The 20712-nt window shown below is 33.1% G+C and overlaps 1 protein-coding gene across 8 annotated transcripts in view; it reads right to left on the reverse strand.

The window, feature by feature from the left end:
• bru3 (bruno 3) overlaps window positions 1–20712 on the reverse strand; it is a 616612-nt gene that overhangs the window by 486757 nt on the left and 109143 nt on the right. Inside the window, exons 1-2 of one of the 8 annotated variants that reach the window (XM_053757111.1) lie at window positions 11287–11733; window positions 9498–9560 (exon numbers count right to left, since the gene is read on the reverse strand). The exons of the other annotated variants lie outside the window; for them this stretch is intronic. Of the exons in view, the coding sequence (XP_053613086.1) occupies window positions 9498–9560; window positions 11287–11305 (82 nt within the window). The 5' untranslated portion in view covers window positions 11306–11733. Of the gene's footprint in view, window positions 1–9497; window positions 9561–11286; window positions 11734–20712 lie in introns of those variants that run through there. 8 annotated transcript variants of the gene reach the window in all.

The raw sequence follows: 20712 nt of genomic DNA on the forward strand, positions 1-20712 counted from the left end.
GGTAACCCATATTTATACCGAAGCTCATGTTTGTTCGTTTAGATTTTGCGTTTAGAAAAAAGAGACTATAAAAATTCCAAATCATATTATTTTTTTCATTAATAAACTTAGTAGGTATAAATCGATATAATTCACCCTTCATGACGTCACAGCCTCCCACACACTCGTTGAGATGACTCAACTCTCCCGCTTACGTCATTGAGAGACACTCATCTTTTGAAGCCTTACAATTTTTTTAGCCTTTTATTTGGAGTAATACATTTATTGGATGAAGTGTTACGGTGAATAGCGGATCCTGGGTTCCAACGATTTGCGGCTGAGGAAATAACTGAGAAAATGTTCGGATGAGAGTAATGAAATTAATAAATATGGATGGTTTTGTCTCAGGATGTCGTACAAGGCAACTAAGGGATAAAAAGCCTTAGGAACAACAATAATATCACGAAAGACGTTTTGCGGACCTCGAGCTTTAGGACATCAATATTTTTTAAAGAATAATAAAATAACTCTACTTCCTTGGAGGATGTAGGCATATTACTTTTAATTTCTCTTCTTCTATTTTTAACAATAAAATTAAATAAATAACTGAAATAAGAAACATTACACGTTAACATAAATAAATGCCTTTCTTCTTTCTTTTCGAGTGTGTTATTTGTAAAACTGGTGTCAGATTTGATTCATCAGCATCTACGTAACTTTTACGACTACTTACTACTTTTAGTAATCGCATACACACTAATGCACTTAAACTGTCAACCAGAGTGTGCAGATTTCCTCACGATGTTTTCTTTCACCGGAAGCAAGTGGTGGTCAATGAAAACTACTACTCAACAAAAGAAACAGCCGTCGCGCATAGCACAATAAATTACATAGGAAAATTTTATAATTCCATAATCCTAATAATTTTTCACGTGAATTACTACATTCGCTATTCAAATGAAGTGCGTGACATACACCACGATATAATTGTGGGCGGCAGGCTTGTAATAGGCCACTTTCGCGAAGGAATTTACATAAAATCTCAAGTTATAAAGCAAAAACTATCAAACTGTATATATAACTATAAAAACTATTAGTGAAAAACAAAGTATGTTTCATGTTTTTTTGCAACTACAAAACGTTTGTTATATTACGATTTATTGCAATACTTGATGAAAAACTGAATTTTACTGTCAAATTGAAGATAATTGAGTGTGTTAACTACGATTTCACGCTATTTTTGAAGAAGAGAATTGGTTGAGTGCTTATGTAGATAACCATTAAAACAATCTTCATAAAATTTTAAGACAATAGAAGATACCTTTGTCGGGAAAATTTCACGTACCTATTTATTTATTCTCATTACATTAGTTGGAGATGATAAGTACAGAAATTATAACGTGTTTTTTTTCTTCACTTGAACTAACTGCTGAACTAACATATATTTGCATATAATATTGTTAATTTGTATGGCAACATACTCGAGTTTATTCATTAGTAACGAGGGTGATCTCGTGTCATACCCACAATCATGTCAAACCTAATATTATAAAGGCCAAAATAAGTTTGTTTGTTACCTCTTCACGCTCTATCTATTACTATTACATGTAGTTTGAAGTATGGAGACGGACATAGGGTAACTTTCTTCCCAGAAAATTAAAGGCAGAAGCTAGTTAATAATATCATAACCTACTATTCCCATATGAAAGCGTACTATTCCCAGCGAAGGCAAGGGCAAGTGTGATATGTAACAGAGCAGAACTACATCAGTTTCCAAGTACCGACCACATCCAATCCAGCTTATTTATTTTCCAGTAGAGACCAATTCGTGGTAACTGTATTTATAGCCTGTCGTCGATTGGATATATGGAGATTCGAACGCGGAGTGACGTATCGCGCAGAACGCAGTATGAGACAGATAAGGCGAGTACCGGCTGTGTTGTGTGATAAATCGTAAGTAAAATTTTCATGGGGTTTCTGAATAAAAAAATTATTACACAAGTATTTAGGATAGGAAAGTAAGGATATTTTAAAAGTATAGTTTTAGTAATTAATATTAGTTGAGGCGAGAACCAGCTGCGATTCTAAATCGGAAGTGAAATTTCCGTGAGATTTCCGAATTATAAATTGATTGCACAAGTGTTCAAGGTGATATTTTAAAATACTCATATGACGTACGACACGGAAAACGGCTGAAGCATGAACTGAAAACAGGATGAAATCTTGTTCTTTCCCTAGCACGGATAGTACATAAGTGGTATTCGTAAATATTCATTAGGCAGTGTGACTTTATATACTTTGGCATCATTTTGTCTTCTCAGTCCGTAATACCCAAGTACTTTTCATATTAAAAACGTCGAAATTGCAAAAAACAATCAACTGTTCCATACAAAATCATATACCTAACTCGAGAAAAATATATCAATCGATTCCGGAGTTATTCCTATATGAACAGAGTGGGACGAAGAAACTTTAAAATCGATACAAGTCTGTACAGCCCGATCAATATGTACCTACTTGTCGAAGAAGTATATTATATATTTATCAAATCTATGTATATAAAACATTTTGCACTTAATATTATTATGCATTTAATAAAGGCCGCGTGTTAGCGTGTATGCGCCAGTTACGCTTGCATTATGCACTTGAATGCACGCACATTTATAATATGCATATCACAACGTTCCGGTTTTATGTAAAAGTAGGAATAATTCGAGTTATTGCTAAGTTATGCTTAATAATGTGTTGTACAAAATTTTAAATTAACTCTGTAGCAACCGGGAAAACTATGAGATTAGACAAAGAAAGAAAGTACGAATGCTTAGTATAGACAAACCCACATGCGATAATAGAAACTGCGATATTGTATATCAAAGTTTGTAAATCATAAATTACATAAAGAAGGTCATATATTTTTTTATTCTATAATTTACCGAGCGAGCGAAGCGAGGTCTGATTTTGAAGAAATTTAAAAGGTATGTAGGATCTTTCAATAGATTTTTTAAGTTTGTGGGGCAATAAAATCAGTTAAGTCGTTTTTGAAATATTCACAAATTTGCAAAAACTCATCAAACATTTATTACGTTCGCGAGGTCTAAGTTTGCGGCGAACAACTAGTAAATATAATAATCTATAAATCTCAATTTTATTTTATTTTACTATAACAACGTTATATCTTTAAATGCAACATCCATTAGTTTTATTTTTTATTTAAAAAAAAGACAAGAAAAAAAAAAGAAAGTTTTCCTTCCAGCCAGTGATCCTAGCTAATTTGAAATAACTACCTAGAAGGCATTAATCTCTATCCACGGAGTAACTTTCCGAACCGCGGCCGCAGGGATTAAGAAAAATTTCAATTACATTCCCCTCGGCAGGTCTGAAGACACAGTTAGGATTTTATTCCCATCTGAATTAAAACGCAAATGGAATACCGTTTCATGGTTCCTTTTGATCTACAAATACTCAGCTTTCACCTCAAGTATGACGATTAAATTTCATTCGGACGCAAAACGATTTATTATTGGCTTGGACCTCTTTTAAATGGAATTAATGTTTTGAATTAGAAAAATGTTAGTTTAATAAATGTTTATTTGGGATAGAATTCAATTTTTTATTTATATTATAATCATCTAGCGACCGACCCCGGCTTCTCACGGGTCCGATATAGTGAGTATTACATGCATAAAAACCTTATTCTCAAATCACTCTGTCTGTTTATTTTAAAGATCTAAAAGATCTAAAAATTTGTCAACTATACTGTTATGTGTTTTTGTTATTTTGTTGTACTAAAAGAAAATAGAAAATTCCATAATAATAGGTTGTATTTTGATTTTTATACTTTGGGCCAAGACCCATAATGGGTTGAAAAGCCGAAGGAAGTAAGTAAGCTTACCTTTTGTTTTGTGTATCGATACCTAAAAAACCATTTAAAAACATTGATTTAATAGTACCTATTATTAAAAAATATTACAGCGTTGACATTTTGATTAAAAGTCTAAGAATAAATCCATTTTAGTTCCTTAAAAGCTTAACAAAATGGTATTTCTTAAAGAGTCTGGCAAACAAATGATTTTATCCCAGAGTTTCTTTGTGGAAGCATTTATTTTTTCCAGAGGAAATGTTCAAAAGACATTTCTTTTTCTCATTTCCAATCGCTGCGGTTTCCGTCGAATAATAGCCTATTACGTTTTTAATTTGCTCTCCACTATGTTTGTCTGTATGGAAATAATCTCGTTGCGAATGTTAGAAATAATAGAAATAATAAAAAAAAACTGCAATATTTTAAAGCATAATCATTTTATGCAAAAATATTAAAAATCAAAAGCAGCCAGTAATAGCTTTCTGCCTAGGTTATTTTCAACTGAGTGACATTATAATTTATTATCAACTTATTTTAGTATTTTCCAAAACGAACTCTGAATTTGAAAATTACCCTAATGCATCTTCCATTATGGTTTATTTAATTTTTAATTTAAAAAAAAAAAACAGGAATAAATAAAATAAAATAAAAATTTTCAGCCAATGTGAATTTATAAAACTGATGCTTGACGTCAAGAAAGATATGCGTGTCAATGTTGTGACACCTACGGATGCTGATGACCGTGTGAAGTGGAGACTAAACGTGTGAAGTGGAGACTAAACGTGTGAAGTGGAGACTAAAAAGTAGGAAAGTGGACTCTGGGCTATGGAAGCTACTCGGAAAATGATCAGTCAACTCTCCCTGAGTTGAAAAAATTGCCTTAAACCTCAAACATCAGAAACGTTGACATTAACAATTATCAAAATTATTGTAATGCTGCAATATGCAAATGCATTACCCAAATGATACACGCCTCCGCTGTGCTATCGGAGACCACAATCACTTGACCACAAAATCACTCTGATGACAACCCCATAATTATCATCATCGCTATATTTAATATTAGTCGCTTTGCAATTGATATTGATGCGGTTTTTTTTTATAGAGTGATTCAAGAGGAAGGTATATAATATGTATATAACATGTACCCGTGCGATGTCGGGTTGGGCCGCTAGTCATCAATATCAACATGTCAATCAACGAGTTTGAAATTGTATTTTGGGGTATCAAGAGTGGCCGAAACTAATGAAAGTTTACAAATCCCAAACGCTTTAAATTAACTCGAGTAAGGTCATTACATCGCGCGACAGTGCGGTGGCATCGGGCCAGTATGAAAGAAAGCATGCACGTACATGGGATAAAGTATTAATTTAAATCAATTAAAACATTACCTGTTTACATGACAAAATAATACTTCCATCGAAATTAATTTAATTGTATACCAATCTGACTCATGTATAGTAGTTTTCAGAGGCCACCATTAGCTTACTGTGAAGGAAAACATCGTGAGGAAACGTGCATACTAGTTAACGTTGAGGGTGCGACTATTTGTCATTAGATGGCGGTAGCTAGTCATAAAAGTCGTGTCAGATACCTTTAAGCGACAAGAATAAATAAGACACCAGTGTGAGTAATACCACACTCGAAAAAGAAGAAGGAAGATAACATTTTAAAGTTGAATTTATTTATAAAACATTGTTCCAATTTTTCACTAACAACACATGGTGCTTTCAGGCTTCAGATAGTGTCGATTATCAATTAAAAATCTCTGCCTAATGAAAATTCCTAAATTTTGAGACATTTTTGTGATAAATTGTATGGTCATGATTGATGATGTAATACCGGACGTAACGAAACGAGCACGGTGCACATCGATTGACGTTATCAACTTTGTGTATGTTGCATCATCTGGCTATCTTTATTAGGCTGAAAAATATTTCACATTATTAAGTATATTCGTTAATTCTTCGACGATAATAACATACAGGCTCAACCCGGCTTCGCTCGGGTAAAACCATAATAAAAAAATAGCTTATGTCACTATAAAGTTTCGCCTATATCTATGCCAAATGTCATCAAAATCGCCCAAGTAGTTTTCGAGTTTATACATTACAAACATAAAAACAAAAGTAAAAATCTTTTCTCTTTATAATATAAGTATGGATTAACTATCTCTCTCTCCCCCATTTATCTTCACATATTAATAACTGGGGCGACCGAAAATAAAATTAAAAAAATAACCTAAAAATTTTCAAGACTCAGCTGTGAATTTACAAAAAACCGCTTGCCTGACGTCAACCCTCCTCGGGAATTATGTTGTTGCACATCAGCTGCCTAGGCTTTGTAACCTTTAGTAGCCTCGTACGACATCAGTGGGAGGATAAGGAATGGTCCTATTCCAAGGCGGTGCCATACGCCCATCTCTCAAGCTACTGATTTGCGTTAATGACACTAATTAATACACAGATATCTGAATATAATGTGAAAGTTTCTACACAGTTACGTTAAAAGCCCAACTTTTCCGTTCAAAATTCAACGAAATCCACACGTTTCCGTATGAAAAACCTCGTTAATCTAAAACCCGTATTCAATCTACACTTATATGGAAGCCGCAACATAAAATCATGTCAAAAAAAAAACGTCTCCCGCATCGTTAAGGAAATGAGTTACGTACACATACCTTTACATATACATCTTTATTATGCGAACACATAAAGTTGGTCGCATCGCGCGAATACCCGCTTTCAATTCTGGGCTTTTTTAATTATATGGATAAACTCTTGCGTCTTTTTAATCTCTTTTAGAGCTAAGCTGTTTTTATTTGCAAGGCCAGGGGAGTGTGAATGCTACGGTTTACCACAACGATTTTAATGTGGGCTCTTCTGATTTGTAATTCTTTATAATGCTATCCGATTCATACTGAGTTGCGTGGTTTTAAATGTAGCATAGTATGAAAACCGAATGTTAACTTGCAATTAAATTTAACTTTATGTATTATCTTATCTACCAAGAGAAAGTTAGGTATAAGATAAGTATTTCTTTTATTGTTATCGGATAGATCTTTTTTTGCATTAAATTCGTGATAAAAAGCTGTTCCTGGGTGCACCATCTGTTCATCTTTTTTATAATATAGCATAAACATTCAAAGTAAACTTGTGTACAAAATTTCAGTTCAATCGGTTGAAGATATCTGCTTAAAAATTGAGTTACAAGATTCCATCCGAACATACACAAATTGGAAGTTGAATTAAAGCTTATAAAAACAAATTACTTTATTAAATATAGAATTTAAAGTAATTATTCGTTATTGCCAGTATATCTATATATAAGTACCATTATCCCTGTCAGTCTGTTCTGCTCTGCGACATGGTTAAATGACGGCCGGAGCAAGTGAGTGACACAAACGTGTTTTTCAAATGTAATGTATTTCTGATTTTGAATGATTATTAAGACTGGGCTGCGCCAATTGACGTTAACTTTAACCTGCGCTGTTGCCGTCGTTAAGATAAAAAAGGCGTTATTCTGCGCATATTAAAGTTGAACTCGTACAATGCACTCCGAGTTTTTCTTGACAACTATCAGGTGATTGATTTTCATACGATCTAACTAAATTAGAAATAACTTGACGAAATAATATTATTCGACCTATTAATAAATGTAGAGCATTCCATATTTATGTAAAACTAACTGCGTCTCGGGCCTTCGATCCCGTGGGAATTTCGGGATAAAAAGTATCCTATGTGTTATTCCAGGTTATATTCTACCCGTGTACCGAATTTCATAATAATCGGTTCAGTAGATTTTGCGTGAACAAACATACACACACACATACATCCTCACAAACTTTCGCATTTATAACATTAGTAGGATGAAAACAAGAGTATCTTATGTATAATCGACGACATTCCCAATGAATATCGAAGTTATATAGGCGGTTGATTGTAAAATCAGAGCTGAATCCTCAAAATTTTCCACACACAGCTCCTAAAACAGCCGAGATTGCAAAGATGAAAAAGAGGGAGATAAAACTTCTTCATAAATAGATCAAACCTCACTACATTTCACTATCACGACTTACTAGTATAAAACAAAGTCACTTCCCGCTGTCTGTCCCTACGTATGCTTAGATCTTCACAACCACGCAACGAATTTTTTTAATATATAGGGTAATTCAAAAGGCAGGTTCATTTGTATATTATATGCGTATGTAATATTGCACCCGTGTGAGGCCAGGGCGGGTCACTAGTCTTTAATAAATAGGTCGTTAAAAGTGTGTTTACAAAATGAATTATAAAAGTTGTTCGCCGCGAATTTAGACCTCGCAAACACAATACATTTTTACAAAATTGTGAATATTTCAAAAACGATCGAACCGGTTTTGATGCCCCACGAACTTAAAAAAATCTATTGACAGATTCTACATACCTTTTAAATTTCATCAAAGTCAGTCCAACTCGGTTCTAAAGTTATCGCGTTACAAACATAAATACAAAAAATATATTTTTGCCCCAGACCTCGCTCGCGTCGCTCACTCAGTCAATTAAAAAATTATAGTAACAAGCCGATTCTAGTAAAATACTTCAAGAAAGCTTAACAACCAGCATATATCCCAGTTCGCAATCATTTCACAAAACCCTTGTGGATACCACGATGGAAAGCCGACTTCGCTCGAAGCGACTCGAACACTTACGCGTAAATCAATAGAGGCAAATTCTGAACAGTAGAACATTTATCGCCAAAATTCCATGACAAGTACAACGCATGAACTGTTTATCTACCTGTTATATAGAACACATACACAGCTATATAATGGTAGCGAAATATTCATATTTTTTATATACATAAATATTCATGTTATTTCTTATTAATGTCATAAAATTAACTTAAATTATGACAATATTTAATCTTAGGTAAACCTATTGATTTTAGTTATAAAAATATAAGGTGTTTTCCAAAAATAACTACCTACTTGTATTAAAACATATTTAATAATAATAAATATATTAGGACAAATCACACAGATTGAGCTAGCCCCAAAGTAAGTTCGAGACTTGTGTTATGGGATACTAACTCAACCATACTATATTTTATAACAAATACATAATATAGATAAACATTCAAGACCCGGGCCAATCAGTAAAAGATCATTTTCCATCATGACCCGACTAGGGATCGAACCCGGAAACTCTCGGTTCAGTGGCAAGAACCTTACCACTGCGCCACCGAGGTCGTCCAAAAATTTATACATAATTATATATAATTTTTAATGCCTTTTTAGGCATTAAAAATTATAATATAAAACATATCCTTATACTAAAAAGGCATATAATTAACTTTCTCTTTATGAAACATGATCAAAGGAAAACCAATAAAAATTTAGTAGTTAAATCAGCTGTTAGGTGACCAAAGCTTAGTTTATCTACTAATGTGTTTCTTAGTATATTCTAAGCGGTATTAGAATGATATTAATAAAATTAATTTAAACAAACAATTTGAAAAAAAAAACGTACAATGATAAGAACACAAGCTTCACACGTACACATTCGCCATTGTATCGTGCATCGCTCCTTATCAACTACTGATATATCACGTATCTAACGTGATATACATTCAATATAAACGTTTAGATATAGTAATAGCAAGATAATGCTAATATTACCTGATACAGGGGATTTGTACAGGCTCAGAATAGGCTCAGACATTAGAGGGCCGCTGCCGGTTTCTGCAAAGCAAATTTTCCCGTATAAAACCATTAACTGGTCTGTTAATGCACTTTATACCCGACTACATTTTTTAAAAACATTATTAACATCCAGTTTGCTTTAATACGTATGAGATTCTCATTTATAAAGCCTTGTTGTAACTTTTAAAGTTATTAGTATATTTTTAAGGCTTTGGGCTCATCATTACATATACGAGTATATATATATATATATATATATGATATGATATTAAGATATATAATTAATTTAGAGTAAATAGATGCATGTAAACAATTTTAATATGATGCAAAAATTGAACATTTACATTAAAAAAGAAATAAAAATTATATTATTTAGTAGTCGGGTAATGAAAATATATTTATTACAGCCACGAGAAAAACCATTTTCGTGTAATTTAAGCACTTTTATTCCTTTTTATGTTCATAAGTTTAGTATTAATTTAATATAAAAGAATAAGCATGATTTGCAGAAATTTATTCTAATTTAAATTTCTATTGGTTAACATTATTTATAATATTGTTCTTGATTTTATGAAATATACATTGAAATAACTGACTGAAATGTACTGATTTAATTTATGATCTTTTTTTAAGAATACAATTACATTATGACATGGATGTAAACGATTGTTATACATAAACAGGCTTGATTATGTACAACAAAACATCAAGAGTAATTAATTTGGAAATTCTATACTCATGTTAATTTCACAATAATTATTGCAATAACGCTGTACCAGTTAGTGAATTGCCCGTTAAAATCTTATAAGCATTATGTTTAAAAGTCATTTTTTTATTTAGACAAAACAAAAATTACAAATAGGTAACTAACTGCCAATAGTTTTTCGGCGAATTATATTTTCACTTAAATTAAATTCGAAAAACGTTACACAATGACATTGTCCATATTATATTTATAAAAGCGAATCACAGTTAATAAGTTGGCACAACGTTTGTCAACATGCGAAACTCAATTCCCAAACAAATTAAATTCCGTACATGTATTAAATATCACTGAAAACTGGCCACGGCAAGATGCCAGTAGGAAATATCTCACAATTTTTGGCCGACTTCACTATACTTATTCTTGTAACTGACTCCCCTAATAGTTGGAGCACATCTGTGTTGATGCCAAGTTACCGAGTTATTGTTTTAAACGTCCAAAACGATTTAAATAACTTTATCTTAATTGAAATCTAGTTTCCGTTCATCTGCTGTGATCATTCCGAATTATTTTTCCAGATTGTGTTTTGTTATTTCTTTTCTTGTTATTTTTGAAAATTTCGTCGCTTTTTGTCGTGTGCACCAATATCATTGTATTGCTTGCTGACTATCATATTTTTTAAATAAGAATTTTTATAAACATAATAACTGTTAGTTTATTTATAATGAAAAAATAATTAAATTTATTTCAATTCGCTTTGAGTATCTTGTCATTAAAATTTCTTTTACTGGTTATCATGAAACAATGTAAATTATAGTTTTGATTCTTTATTAATAAGATTTCATAAAAAAATCTATTTTAAGTGAATTATTTTTAAATAATTAGAATTATTAATTTGTTGTTATACATAATGAAAGTCACGCTCCGTAATGAGTTAAGTTTTGTTTCTATATATTCACTGTATGACTCATCAACTAAGCTTTACTAATAAAACATTATCCAATAAAGTAAATTTATACACGAAAATGCTTTTAACACGTGGCTTATTTCAGACACACTCACCTCCGCAAATCAAAGACATTGAGCTAAATATACCGGTCAATTTGTATATAGTAAAAGTATATTGTTAGTCTATAATTACGATCTAGCTAGCTTTTCTATTACTGTACAATCGAAGCTTGTCTAATTTATCTTAAATGGAGCGAAGGCAAAATATTAAACTTTTGTACTGGCGATAAGATACCAATTAGCGCTATAACTATTCATATCACTTTAGAATTTAAATGGCACTAATAAAAAGACACGATTTACGAATCGATTTTGTAACACATAAACCGCCGCTTAAAGTCGCACAGAACGTGAAAATGAATACATCAAAATGGAACTAAATACACCAAAATTGTTAAAATAATCGCGCGTTTCCGTCACAGCGGTGTGTCATAGTTGCATGTTTTGTTTACGCGAAGCGAGTCGCGCGGGCCGGCGTATGTTGGCGTGTCGCCTGGCCAGTGTGGCTGTCGACTGAGAGATCGGCGAGCGTGACGTCACGCGGCTGTCGCGCGACACGGCGCATGCGTGCGACGCGATCCGAACCGACTCCGACGATCGCGACACACGTGGTCGACAACTTGCCGTTCGAACTTCGCGTTTGTCATGTCATATTTTTTTATAATAACGACTGGAATTACTATGTAAACATGGAACTAAACTTTGAAATGACTGAGATTTTATTGAAAAGATCCGATAAAGGAAATAATTAAAATACGACATGCAGTACCAACTTTTGCCGTAACTTCAGCATTTCTCGATTTGTGAAAACTTTATAAAAACAGTTGAATAACTGTTTTTATAGTTTTCATTTATTTTTTAAAAGTCAAATTTTAAAAAATGAGTGTTCTAAATAATAATATACAAACGCTTTATTGAAATAGGAGCCAATTATGGTATTCTCTGGCGAGAAATGGGTCCATATTGACGATGGTTTTAGTTTAAGATGTGTATTTCACTAATATCATAAATGCGATAGATTAGTTTCCAGTTTGTTAACTCAATGACGCAACATCTATTGAGTGGAATTTTGGATAATAGTATATAACAATTTAAAGGATTTTCTTTAATATAGAATGCTATGGTGAATTTTGTTGCGCGGCTTCTTCTTCACTCGCGCTTTAGAAGTCGAATGTAATTTTATGTAATTTTTTAATGTAAATAGGTATATCATATTTGAAGTTCCATCTTGTATTCTAATTTTGAATTTGAAAAAAATGCCTCATAATAAACAATCTCTCTCACGGACGGGCCCTAATTTGACATTTGCACGCAGAATATTAAGAGACTCCGAAATGAACGTCAGTTGCCAGTTGAAAATTAAGTGGACGAGTAAAATCCGTACCAAAATAAATAGAAAACGAGGCTTAAAACTAGTAATGTTTATGCAACTATGGGATAAATATGCAACAATATTTGTTTCATAACTACAACATCACAATCGTACACCATGATTCTTATTATTTGTTCGTTGATAGCAATTCTGCGCAAACGCATGTACCGTTACTAAGCATTTAAAGAAAATTCAATCAAAGTTCGCTTCATCATTTTTATCCAATTTTACTACTTAATAATTGTAAATGATCAATCTATTACGCAATAATTATTATAAAATACAGGCATATGAACGTTAGGTCTATGGCAATAGGCAACACATCCCAAGACTTAAAGTCCGACAAACGGCCGTTTATGTAATTAGAGACTAACATGCAAAAGAGAACTGTGGAGATGAGAGAGAGAGAGAGAGTGGACTGCCTAATAAAATCACACTGAAAATAATTATGAAGTCGACTGTACCAACCCTATGTTCTAATTTAGTATACGTGGGCTCCTTACAAACGCAACCCTTTTAGAATTTTATTTCCATAATAAATTAAGCCCACATTATATTTATTAGGTGAGCCTGCCTTTGTAGCATTGAATGTATTTTTAAATAGTTTTTTTTTTATGAAAATTTAAGATCATATTTTAACAAATTTTACTAATATTACAATTGTATATTAATATGAAAAATAAATCTATTTGGACCACATTATCCCCCACTACTTGTCAAAAAACGTATCAAAAGGTATACACTTGTTTGTGATTCAAAAACAAAAATATTACTTTTTATTTCTATGTGCGAAGTGAACTGTCTCGCAAAACAGTTAATAAAATGTCTACAGCTGCTACGAAGCTCCGGTGCTACGGACTACGACGGCTACGCCGTAGCATTGCTACGGAGTTGAACGAACGCACAAACTTGATATATTAACTTCTACGAGGAATTCTGTTTAGACAATTCGTAAACTGTATTCAGTTTATAGTTGACTTTCTATATTGTTGGTACAAAGAAATGCTAATGTTTGCCAGAATTACTAATGATGTTCATACTTTGGGGAAGTAGTTCTGGAGCGAAATAAATAATCAGAAGGTAGGAATCGAATCGAATGAATATATACAGTGCTTGTGCTTATCCTTGATAAATCTTGGGTTTTGGTTATATGGCGGTGGTAATGTTGTGGTAGCCACAACACTAAAACGTAATACGTCCTAATAGGCTTTTACTATTTCGATGTGTTCAAACGGCATAACACAGGCTTTTGCTATTTCATGATTATTATTATTAATGTAGATATTCATTTTTTGATGGAAAAATAATCTTTTTCAGATTGACCTGGGTCTTGGATGTTAATCTATATACGTATATGTTAAAGAATATAGTATCGTTGAATTAGTATCCCATAACACAAGACTCGAACTTACTTTGGGGCTAGCTCAATCTGTGTGATTTGTCTTTTTGTATTTATATTTATTTATTTATTATTATTTACATTTCATAGGATTTACCTGTTATTGTTTCTGAATATAGCACAGGTTGTGTCTACACCCGTGAAATGTCGGTGGGTGCTCTTTTCCAAGTTTTTGTTCTCCATTTTATCCTCATAAGTTTTTCATGTCATAATTTTCGAACCTGAGACCTTTCATTTCACAAGTGGGCTTACTATTAAATCACCATCGCTTAGTACAGAAACATAGTATGCCTTTGTACTGGCTTATTGTTAAGCCCTTTCAAAATGAGTATTACATAATAGTTAAGACAACGTGCTCGTGTTCACATTGTGAATATTTTATTGTACAGTTGCCAACATATAAACAAAATATCACGAAATTCATTGCAAAATTGCCTTTATTACCGCTGCATAGAGACCTTTGTAAATATTACTCTTTACCATACTATTTGGTGGTGAAGCGGTGGTGGTGTAATGGTTAAGATGCCCGCCTGTGGATCGAAAGGTCCCAGAATGCTACTTGTGCCACATAAGTTTGTATACAAATCTGACTCATATATAGTAGTTTTCATCACTTGCTTCCGGTGAAGGAAAACATCGTGAGGAAACCTGCACACTGGTTGATTATTATTAACTTGTGTGTGAAATGGAGAAGGCAATGGCAAACCACTCCATTAATAATGCCAAGAAAGTTGTGTGTGTAATGACCACGACCCTCAGCCATGAGGAATATGACTATGAAGAAAGATACTATTTGAAGGTAACGAGAAATTCACATTCTGAGCACCAACGTTTCAAATAACATTGACATTAAAAGAGAGCAAGTCAACAAGATACAAGATATTTAAAAAAATACGCAATATATAACATGTTAAAATTTGTATCATTGCGATTGGAGTTTCGTCACTCGTCAGTTAATTTATTAGCGGTAAAATGTAAGCGACGAAATACTACTTTTACGACATGGGGACAAAATAATAGTTTGAGGTCAAAAAGAAACCTATTTTGCATAGCATTAACTGTTAATTTCTCTTACTTCGCGATTCAGATAGTTTTCAGTATTGCACGAATGTGCTGCTTCAGCTTGCTTTACGACTGTACTTTTCCACGTTAAAGATAATAATAAAAAAATCTTTTAAAACTTAACAAAAATATGTATATTTAGGAGCCATTACAATGAGTGCTAATAAAATGGGCGTTCTTGGAGGAATATCTCACTGTACCCGCTTTGAACCCTCGCGTCAATAATAAATAAACTAAACCACGTGCCATGCTTATCACCTATGTATACTTTAACATTAATACACATCCGTTTTGGTTGGAAATAAGGCATATGGAACGAAGTGTATAAGAAATGAAATGTACTAATTGAAGTAGTTTTTGATTTATTTATTTATCTTATCGATTGCTTGATATGTCATATCATAATATTAAGTTATTTTTGACGACCTCGGTGGCGCAGTGGTAAAGTGCTTGCCTCTGAACCGAGAGGTCCAGGGTTCGATCCCCGGTCGGCTCATGATGGAAAATGATCTTTGTCTGATTGGCCCGGGTCTTGGATGTTTATCTATATGTGTATTTGTTTAAAAATATAGTATCGTTGTGTTAGTATCCCATAACACAAGTCTCGAACTTACTTTGGGACTAGCTCAATCTGTGTGATTTGTCTTAATATATTTATTTATTTATTTAAGCTTGTGCAGATTATCATAATAAATTTAGAGTTAATTTCTTTATTACATAGCCGACTAAACTGTCTAGTAATGTTATAATGTATTATACCAGGGTGAGGAGATCTGATTTTCAGGTTCCTTGACATCTAGTATATTGCAGACACCAGATTTCTACAACCATAGATCACTCTCATTATGGCATTAAAATTAATTTACTTACAACTAGCGGTCTACCCCGACTTTGCTCGTGGTACATAAATAGCCATGTTACCACTGAGAATGTACCTTTCAATTCGTGATAGAATTTTTAAAATAATTCCGGTGGTTTTTGAATTTATTTGCTAGAAAGACAGAAACAACAAGTTTATTTGTTAGACAAATTAAAAAAAAACACGACTTTCAATATTCATTTCACTACAACTTTTGAACGGCTAAACCGAATTTGATCAAATATATCTAAGGACCACTGCATAAAAATTAGCTATCAAATATAAAAAAAACCGCATCTCGATCAGTTCACCCTTTGAAGAGCTTCGGTGCCACGTACATAGAATGACAGACACTTAGCGGTCAAACTAATAACACCCCTCTTTTGCGTCTGGGGTTAAAAGTATATGCAGATAGACACGTCAAAATTATAACACAAAGCACCGCGTCAGCGTTTAAGATATGCATAGCTCAGGAAAGGCAGAGAAAAATTCAAGAGCAACAATCAGCCTGCTTTCAGCGTTGTTGTTCCAGCATTTGTGCTACTTGCCTTTCACCACAGTGGAGTTATTATGACCCCATTGTGTCGATAAGTGCCGGAGCTAGCGTGCCGCGCCCCTTGGGGTTAATACGAAATAACCTTTGCAGCGAAATCTTCATTTTGTCCATCAAAATTTTAATTAGTTAAACTATAGGTATAGTGATATTAGTTTAGGTTTACGTTTTTTATTTTAATGGCCCAACAATAATATTGATACATAACTCATATGATGGCACACCCAAACTACTCTTACTAGCCATTGCCCGCGGCTCCGCCTGCGGTTGATTATATTTAAACTTAATTATTTGTATCTATTCCAAATTTCAGAAATCAAAATTGGCACAGTGGTTGGCCGTGAAAACGTTACAGACAAACCGACAAGTACTTATAATATTATATAGTATGAAAGTATGGATTATAATGATGGTTAGAACAGCCTTCATCTCGACCTAGACACGCGCGAAACGGATGGTTAACTTTAACCCGCCCAGAAAAACTTTGCCGCAAAGCACGCCACTTTTCTAAACGTCGTCGGAGGCGCACAGGTTAAAATCGACGTCAAAGTGATTGGTGCAATCCACCCTAAATCTAATTTTGCTTCTATATAAATGTGTTGTTCCAGGAATATAAAGAACAAACAAGAAAATATTATGTACCTATGTATATCTGGCTTCATTTTCAGTATCTCGAGGATACATAGGTACCCAAGTATATTTTTATTTCTTCCAAAACTTTTGAGACCAACTCTGTTGGGTAGCCTTAGAAATATGTTTGGACGTCAGCCAGAATATCTGAATAAAAATAATAACTGTCATATACCTGGATTAAAAACTTCTGTCTGTGAAAATTCACTGAGTTTTTATGAATACAATCTTAGATACCTACGTAAATTTTACGTTTTCCTTACCGTCCGACTGAAAATAGACCTCATGTTTTTTTTCAATTTGACAATAAGTTCAGAGTTTTATCCCAAAAAATATGTTACTCGTATAAGAATCTTAATAATTTAAGTAATAAATAACTATAATTTTAAAAAACTGTGTCTAAAACTCTCGATAAGTAACCTATCTTTAAAATAAATTACATTACCATCATGATTCCAACATATATCTGTTTTAACTTTCAGTTATGAAATAACTTTTCGAACATAAATTATGATAATAATAATAATATATAAACAGATTGAGTTCAGAAAGTTGGTTGACACTATTTTGTTAGATATACGATCACGATAGTTTTTTTTTTTAATATATGCATATACGATACCCAGGCCAACTGGAAAAAGTGGTTTTCATCTCGTCCTGTTAGAAGTATGGAGAGGATGAAACACACTGGTAAGTATACACTGTTATCACTGTAATTATTACTCTATTATTAACTAACTACCACATTAACATCCACTCAACACGAACTTATTGTAATATATACGGTATATACATTTTTATTGAATTAGATTATCCCTGATAAATTTTCTTCACACAATTGGCGGTAATTCAAACTTCAAACTTGACAGCTGTCAAAAACTTTTTTTTATGGCCTGGCAGTGGAGCTATTATGTTCTTTTCTGGACTCGACCAGTGATCGAACTTCGAATTACATTATATATTATATTATGTCAAATTTTATTTATCTATTGTTTTATTTCTTTTTGCAATGGTTTCACCACGCCCCCCCGCTATCTGGATTAAATTCCTTGCGTGGAAAAATACTCGTACCTGTGATTACAAATATTTATCTGCGGTTCTGGTCGTGTTGTACCCGTTTTTCTGTGTTTGTGTCCATCGCACCCGCGATACAGGGTTAGTGCTTAGCTTGGCAAATACGTTTATCTTTCTTAATTTGTATTTCTTCCATTTCAACATAAGATCCATAATGTAACCAGCGATAACAGTTACTCTCTAAACATTTATGTAAGCTTGTGTGAGCAATTATTTACATTCAGCCGAGCAGAAAACGTGGCAGTCTTTTTTAAAGGTTTTTTCATACATTTTATTCTTTGAACTGGCCTATTCGGTTGTTAACAAAATTTTGCGGTTGCTTGCCTATTTCAAGATTTATGTAAATGTTATTAAAGTTCAGATTCCTTTGCAGACCTGACTATGTGTAACTCCTCGTGTTGTTATAATATTCTTGAGATATAATAATGGAATATTTTTTGCAATCTGGATTTAAACGAACTCTGTATATATTACACAAATTTTATAGTAAAACATATATATTATTACGATGCATGCTAAAATAATTTATTTACTTCATATTTGTTTTTTTTTTTACTAATCCTAACTAATATTATAAAATAATGCGAAAATAAGTTTGTTTGTTTTTTTGTTTATTACCTCTTCACGCTCTATCTACTCAACCAATCTTCTTGAAATTTGGCATACATGTATTTTGAAGTATGGTGAAGGACATAGGGCACCTTTCATCTCGGAAAAATAACTGTTCCCGGGGGAAATTACCACGGGCGAAACCGCGGGCAAAGTTATGTATAAGTAATGATATACCCGGTACAATGTTAAAGCAAAAACTGAATATATTGTTTAAAACATATTTGACATTATATATATGATAAAATATTATCATTATTATATATTACCGTACATATATATATATATTACCGATAGGTAAAATATAATAATATTTTGACAACTACATACATACATGAAACATAATATTATTTAAATTACTTATAATTTCAATGTAAATATAACAGCTTTATTAAGTAAAAAGCTTAAACAAAAGCGACCCAAGATAAGTTACAGGGGCGCGGAAGATAAAGATGCAAATTTTACTTGAAATTAATTTTGTCCCTAAATTACAACCCTTTGTTTTTGTTACAATGCTCCTAAAAAGTAATTACATTGAACATATGTACTCAGAGTGGGGCCATGAAAAATTAATGTATTGTCTTTATTTCTATCTTGTATGTATTGTCTCTTTGTCTCATTCTCGCATGTTGATAGTTTCATTTTCGGCTATGAAGCCCCGAGGCCCAGGGCCTGGGTAAGAATAAACCTCAAAATTTAGAAGATGCAGTTCATTTTATGTACGACCAGCTAGCTGTCTGATGTCAACTCTCTTTGAGAATGCTGTTGTTACCAATCAGCTGTCATGTTTTATCAGTTCATTGAAGTGAATTAATATTATGAAAAGAAAGTTGTCAACAGTTAGGTTCGGTTGCACTTGTCAATTTTGACGTTAACTTTAACCTGCGTAGAAAAACACAAAGTATGCCATTATGTCCGAACGACAGTGGCGCGCAGGTGAAAGTCAAAGTTAAATAAAATTGTTCGTCAAAGGAGTTATAGCAAAGAAAATAGTACTAAAACAAACGTAAAACCTGAAAAGACATAAATATTTGCACAGCATGAAATACTTAGAGTGCGCTTTACATAGAATATTAGAGCGTGCACAGACCTCAGTAACCATAAAATGCAAAACAGTAAACCGCCACGAAAAAAAAAATGGCGCGACAAATTTTTCACAGCCGTCAAAACAGTCGCGTGCTAGAAAATAAAGCATGGTTAGATCTACATTGCGCTCAACTTTGCTTTACACAGGTAATGTAGTATTTAAAACTCACTAACATCGAATAAATTGCACTTGTAAATATGGTGGTTCTAAGAGCGTTTCGAACGCTGCGGCCACGCTGTCAATACGATCTCCGTTAATTTTCTTAAGGCAGGAATCATTTCCAATGTCAATCTTAACTAATATAATAATTGAGTTTAAAAGTAAGTGCGTTTGTTTGTTTATTTGTTACCTCTTCAAGATCTATCTACTCATCCAATCTTCTTTAAATTTTGCATACATGTAGTTTGAAGTATGGAGAAGGACATACCTTTCATCCCGGAAACTTAATGCAAACGAAGTCTAGTCATTCAAAAAATTTACATTACCACAATACAGATTAATGATTTTAAGTCAGATAGTAAAACTGATTCTTGTCTTTGTTAAAATTTGAAAAAATGTAACGTCAGCGCTGGCGCAGCGGTCGGAACGCTCTGCGAAAGGTTGAGGTTGAAAATTGCAATGTTTGTAGAAACTGGTCCCACTACGCACCTCCCCATTCTGTTTCCAGCCAGTGTAGCCCTCCATTTTATCCGTCACCACTTTGTTCCCATCCCTTATCGATAGCCGATAGGTCATCGGACCACCTCATCCCATCCAACCAAGTCACTCTTTCAGCCTTTCCGGCGTCATGATTCTGTCATGTTCCATCGAATCCCATCTCAGTTTTGTAGACTTC

The sequence above is a fragment of the Plodia interpunctella genome, chromosome 16 (genome assembly GCF_027563975.2).
Source record: "Plodia interpunctella isolate USDA-ARS_2022_Savannah chromosome 16, ilPloInte3.2, whole genome shotgun sequence".
In the NCBI taxonomy this organism is placed as follows: Eukaryota; Metazoa; Arthropoda; class Insecta; order Lepidoptera; family Pyralidae; genus Plodia; species Plodia interpunctella.